General features: G+C 44.9%; 1 protein-coding gene across 1 annotated transcript; it reads left to right on the plus strand.

Annotated features, from left to right (window-relative positions):
• The first annotated feature begins 5,346 nt into the window (after positions 1-5,346).
• On the plus strand, positions 5,347-6,345 carry LOC116826512 (olfactory receptor 10A7-like). The gene has a single exon (XM_032783285.1). The coding sequence runs from the start codon at positions 5,347-5,349 to the stop codon at positions 6,343-6,345; it is 999 nt and encodes a 332-aa protein (XP_032639176.1).

The following is a 6,345-nucleotide window of genomic DNA, read 5'->3' on the forward strand; positions in this document are numbered from 1 at the left end:
TGTTGGATTATGCCCCATACATGTAAAATTATTCCTAAGCACTGATGGTTACAATTGGGCTCAAAAATTGGGCCAGAGCATGTTGTTGTTATTATTTATTAATTTATTTATTATTATTATTTATTATGTAGCTGGTATATGAGAAGCAGCAATTTTCTCATTGAAATCACTGGTGGGGATCTGCTAAAAACTGATTGTCTTAAAAAATTGATGGCATCCATCCTGAAAATATTTACCCAGGTAGCTAACTCATATCAGCAGTCTTTGGAAACCCCAGGAACAGATTTTAAAAGGTGCAGATAGGCGATCAGATAACACATGTAAATAAAGTCAAGGATAAAGGATAAGAATAAGAACTTGATTCATGCAGGACAACTATATATCAGAGTTAAAGTTATTTGGGTGTTATAACTGCATTTCCATGCCTTTACATATTTGGATTCCTTTTAAGTGTAATCTTAATTTCCTAGTGTAATTTACTTAGTTTGCAATGCTTTTTGGGGGAATCATTATAATGTACCTGTAATTTTTCTGCCCTGAAATTACCGATATAGAGTCTGAATCATAATTCCATATTAAGTTGTTATTATTTCAAATATATTTTGAAATAGTGTGAAAATCTGCACTTTCTTTCATCTTTATGATCATAATCATGAGAGGCTGAAATGATCAACCTGCTTCCACTGTTTTTTTGACCAGTGTAACTCCAATGACTTCTCTGAAGTTTCTAATGATTTACATCATTGTGAACGAGGAGATGCAAGCCATATACTTGGTCTGAGGCCAGAATCTGAGCTGGTAAAAACCAGTGTAGCTTCACTGGAATCAATGGGCCAGACCCCCAGCTGGTATGCATCTGCCAGAGCTCCTCTGGAGTCAGTGAACCAGATGGTTCTTTCATTACAGTGAATGAAGCTACACCAGTGTGAACCAGTTGAATATTGAGCACAGAATATTCAAACACACCACACACACAACCTCCAGCAGCATCTTTATCGCTGACATTTGAAACAAAAAAAGAATATATAGAGGAAGAGAGGGTGGGAGAGAAGATTTTTTTCAGCCATAACTCTGTTTATCAAAATGATATTACCACAGCAAACCAAACTCGGCTTTTTAATACAGCTGTGCAAAACAGAATGCACCCCATTCCCTTCAGTGTGAAGTGTGGACAGAATCTGCCTGGTACAAAGTAGGTGCAGAATGTGACCTCTCTTAGATAGGTGTGAATGTCTGAACTAGGTAACATGGAGGAGACAGCTAGGTTCCTCCACAGGAACATATTGTATGAGCTGGTTTGGAGTAAATAGTTCTGCATGCCCCACCTTGACTATGTGGATAGTGGAGGTGGAGTTCACCATGGCTTCTGTCTTCAGCGGTCAAGTAGACACCTGGGTTGTCTCCTTTCCTATAACCCCTCAAGGCCCAAAGAATACTTGACTAGAAATTCTATAGGCCAATCTCATATAATTTGGTGCCTGACCTGTGGGTGCCAAGATACCATGTTGATAAATGAGAAGGAGAAAGAGAGATAAAGAGATGGTATATGAAGATAGATGGTGAAGTGGTGCTGGTCTCAGTATATTAGAGAGACAAGGTGGGTGAGGTGATATCTTTTAGTGGACCAGCTTCTGTTGGTGAAAGAGACAAGCTTTTGAGCCACACAGAGCTCTTCTTCAGGTCTGGGTGGGTAGACAGATCGATATGGGGAGAGACAGATTGACCATCTGTATAATGTACCAAGAAGCATATTCCTGTTATTGTGGGTTCTGTGCTAGGTTCATCGTTTGACATGCTTGAGGTCTGGGTGGGGCACTGAAGAGAATTTAAGAACATCTGCTCACTCTGTGCATCTCCTCAGACTGCTCACAGACATTGGGAAGCTGCAAAGAGGCCAGGCTATATGCTCCAGAAGAAGGTGAGGCAAGTTTACATTTCAAGAGGCTTAAAAAATTCTAGTATCAGGGGTCCTCTCCCTGTGAGGTGAAAAGGAATATTCTGGGCATGGCCAAATTCTGTTCTGAGTTACAGAGTGTTAATCTTTGGATATCATTTGACCTAGTAATTACTCAAGATGAACATGCTATTACTTTGCTACTTGAATACTTCTGATTTACACCGCTGCAACTCCTTTCTCTTCAGTGGACTGATTTACAACTACTCTTGCCTTACAAAGGAGTATTAATGGTGTTCAGATTCTAAACTATCACTTTTATTGTGCTCTGATTTACTTCTACTTGTTAGATATGTTGGTAGGGGAGGACAAAAATTTTCGCACCAAACTTTTTTTCAATGGAAAATTGTGATTTCAAAGAAGCAACAACTCCACACCAACATTTCCCGCAGAATGTGTTTTGCTTTCCACAAAACAAAATTATTTTTTTTTAAAAAAATAGAAGCTTGGTCACTTTTGCTTAAAGAGGAGGAAGGCGATTCAGTGGTTAGAAGCTTGGCTTGAACTGCGGGACATGGATTCAGTTCACTCTTCTATCATAGTTTCCCTGTGTGACCTTGGCCTCGTGCATTAGAGCCTGCATATTTGCAAGGTACTTAGGCTCTATATGACCAATAGGTAGCTAATTGGATTTTCAAATATGCCTAAAAAGATTAGGTACAAACTCCATTGGTTGCATTGGGAGGTGGGTGTCTAACTGCTCAGGAGCTGCTGAAAATCCAAAATGGGCCCTGTTTGGCTCTTTGAGCACACAGAGACTAAGGGACAGGTTTTTAAATGGGTTTAGGAGTGATGAGCTGCTAAATCTTAACAATTGGTTCCCTATAAAAAGTTCTGATTAAGGGGATGTGCACAATATGTATTTTTTTGTACCATAAGGTTTACCATAACGTCCGTATTTTCCCAGGAGGAATTTTAATTTTAAAAATTCCGCTGGATGGTATTTAAGAACCAAAAAGCCTGACATCTCCCAGAAATTCAGATGTATGTTAACCCTACCTAAAGTTCTTTTTAAAAAAGATGGGCCTGAACACTAGAAAAGGAGCTCCGTTTCACACATGTGGGTCCCCACACTCCCTGGGGTGTGCTAGGGTGACCAGATGTCAGATTTTATTAGGGACAGTCTTGATTTTGGGTCTTTTCTTATATAGGATCCTATTACCTACCCCGTCTCAATTTTTCACACTTGCTGTCTGGTCACCCTAGGGTGTGCACGTGTGGTCCCAGCTGCTCTCCTGCCTCCCTCATTGAAGCAGGTGTGCAGGGTTCCTGCCCTGAGAACTGCAGGGCACCAGTGGACGTGTGGCTGCTACGACAGGGGCGTGGGGCAGGGCTAGCTAGAGGCAGGGGGTGCGACATGCTGGCTGTGGGTTGGGGCTGCTGTGGCAGTGGGTTTGCAGGCAGGGGGGTGCGGCAGGGGTGCGGCAGGGTTGCTGTGGGCAGGGGTTGCAGGCAGGGGGGTGGGCAGGGGTGCGGCAGGGTTGGCTGTGGGCAGGGGGCTGTGGCAGGGGTTGCAGGCAGGGGGTGGGCAGGGGGTGCGGCAGGGTGTGGCTGTGGGCAGGGGTTGCAGGCAGGGGGTGCGGGCAGGGGTTGGCTGTGGCAAGGGGTTGCAGCAGGGGGTGCAGGCAGGGGGGTGCGGCAGGGGGTGCAGCAGGGGGTGGCTGTGGGGCGGGGCTGTGGGGCAGGGGGTGCAGCAGGGGGGTGGCTGCAGGCAGCGTGTGGGTACTCACACAGGGACAGCAGCCCAAGCAGCAGGACGCACCCACCCAGCCCAGCCGAGCAGCTGCCCGGCCAGAAGGTCCAACGAGCAGCAGCAGCCGCAGGAACAGGGCCGGAGGCAGCCCACATGGGTCCTCAGCCAGCGCAGCCGTCCCAGTTGGCTGGGAGGAGGAATTACACTGTTCTCGTGGCCAGCAGCCACATCAAAGCTTCCCTGCAGGGAAGCCAGTTAACAAGTGGTCTAAACCGCTTCAAAATTTTAACAACCGGTTTGTGCAATGCTTCAGTTCACGCACTGGGTTTAGGTGCCTAGTGCGTCTTCTGAGAACTGGAACATAGCCCTCTGTCCACCAGGGTGTTGGGAGGATAAATGCACTGAAGACTGGGGACATGTACTGAGTGGATGGCTGGAGCAAGCACCGAAACCTGGGTCATACTTATTTGTACCACATTTAGAGCCCTCCTTTACTTCACTCGCATGAATCGCCCACTGAAGTCAAATGACTAAAGTGACCCACTTAAGAACATAAGAACGGCCGTACAGGCCAGGCAAAATTGTCCATCTGGCCAGTATCCTGCTCCTGCCGACAGCAGCCAACTGCCACTTGCACACAGACTTAAAGATCAGTCTTGGGCCCCTCATTTACCTTGATGTACCTCTGTTTCCTCTCAGTCCGAGGTAGATACGTAAGGAGTGTGTATATAGAGCCAGTTGCGTTTGATCCCTTCATAGTTATGGAAGGAGGGAAGGCTAAAGAGGTTTCCTCTTCTTTCTTCCCCCAGACAGGAGCTAGCAACACTTGCAGTCACTGAGTAAGACAACAGCTGTGGTCACCAGCCCAAGCAAAAGGGCAGGGAAGAGACTATGAATAGATTGTGCAAGCTAAGTCTTTCCTCAAGACACTTTGTCCAAGAAGTGACTTGATTATTGTCTATATGAAGAGAAGATGCTACAAATCTCATTAATCTAGCAGATAAAGTTATAACCAAATCCAATGGCTGGAAGGTGAAATAAAAAAAAAGTTCCATCTGGAAATGAAACATTAAATTTTAATTGTGGAGGGTAATTAACCATTCCAACAACTTCCTTATAGATGATGTGGATTCTCCATGACTTGGAGTTTGAAATCCAGAACAATGTCTTTGAAATTGATATGCTCTAGGTCATCCAAAAGTTATGGGCTCCATGCAGGAATTACTGGGTATAATTATATGGCCTGTTTATGCAAGAGGTTATACTTGATGAACATAATTATTTTTCTGGACTTTAAATCTATGGACACATGAATTTATGAGTATTCAGCTGCTTGCCTTTGGTTTTCAGTTAGATGCTTTTATCACAGAACCATAGACATTAGAGAGGGGAAAATATGCTCTAGGAAATTAACATTAATTGGTGTGGAGGATTGCATTGGTAAATTCCAACAATTTTATTATTTTCTCACTTATTCCTTGTGTTGGAGAAAAGTACTATTCAGTATAAGTAAGGACACCAGAATCTGGTCCGATGCTGGCTGCAGGGGATAAAATTTGAGGTAGGACAATTTCTCGGTTAAACAGTATTCAGGATCTTCATTTACTACGCATAATTGAAAAGAATGGGGAACCTTCACCTCATGCAGCCTCATGTCTTTGTTTTAGTTTTTTTTCTCAGGACTGAGCGTATCAGAGGAATGACCACAGGGAATCATACCTCGGTGTCCCATTTCATCCTCTTGGGATTTGCCGACCACCCTGAGCTGAGCTGGGGGCTATTTGTAGTATTTCTGTCTTGTTATCTCATTGCTCTGACTGGGAACCTTCTCATTATCTTTGTCACTTTGGCCGAGGCTGCCCTTCACACCCCCATGTATTTCTTCCTCAGGAATTTATCCTTCCTGGAGATCTGCTACACCTCGGTCACCCTGCCCAAGATACTGGCTAACCTCCTTTCAGAAGATAGAACCATCTCCTTCCTCGGCTGTGCAACACAGATGTTTTTCCTTCTCTTCCTAGGAGGGACGGAATGTTACCTCCTTGCTGTGATGGCCTACGACCGATACATTGCTATATGCCACCCACTGCGTTACCCAGTCCTTATGAACAGGAGAGTCTATATAGGGCTTGCAGCTGCTTCCTGGCTTGCCAACCTGCTGGTGTTAATGGGTCACATTGCGGCCATATTCACTCTACCCTTCTGTGGCTCTAATGAAATCAACCATTTCTTCTGTGATGTCCCTCCAGTGATGAAACTGGCCTGTGGGGACACCCACAGGACTGAAATCACCATTCTCCTGGTTGTCCTCTTCTTTGTCCTGCTGCCATTCACGCTCATCCTTGCTTCCTACGTTCTTATCATCTCAACCATCCTGAAGATGCCTTCAGCTGAGGGCAGGAAGAAAACCTTCTCCACCTGCTCCTCACACCTCCTGGTGGTGAGTCTGTTCTATGGGACAGCTTGCACCATGTACCTGAAACCCAAATCCAGCCACTCGCCGAATAGTGACAAACTCATTGCTCTGCTGTACTCTGTCGTGACCCCCATGCTAAACCCCATTATCTACAGCTTGCGGAACAAGGAGGTGACAGGGGCACTCCGGAGATTAACTGAAAAAATTGTACACAAGCACCAAGATTTTCTACTGCATTTATGGAGGCTTTGCTATTTTTGTAAAATTAGAAAGGCACTGTAA

This window comes from Chelonoidis abingdonii, chromosome 14, assembly GCF_003597395.2.
Source record: "Chelonoidis abingdonii isolate Lonesome George chromosome 14, CheloAbing_2.0, whole genome shotgun sequence".
NCBI classification, from domain to species: Eukaryota; Metazoa; Chordata; order Testudines; family Testudinidae; genus Chelonoidis; species Chelonoidis abingdonii.

Bases quoted from the DNA above. Each gene is read 5' to 3' on its own strand.
- LOC116826512 (XM_032783285.1), top strand. From the start codon at position 5,347: ATGACCACAGGGAATCATACCTCGGTGTCCCATTTCATCCTCTTGGGA.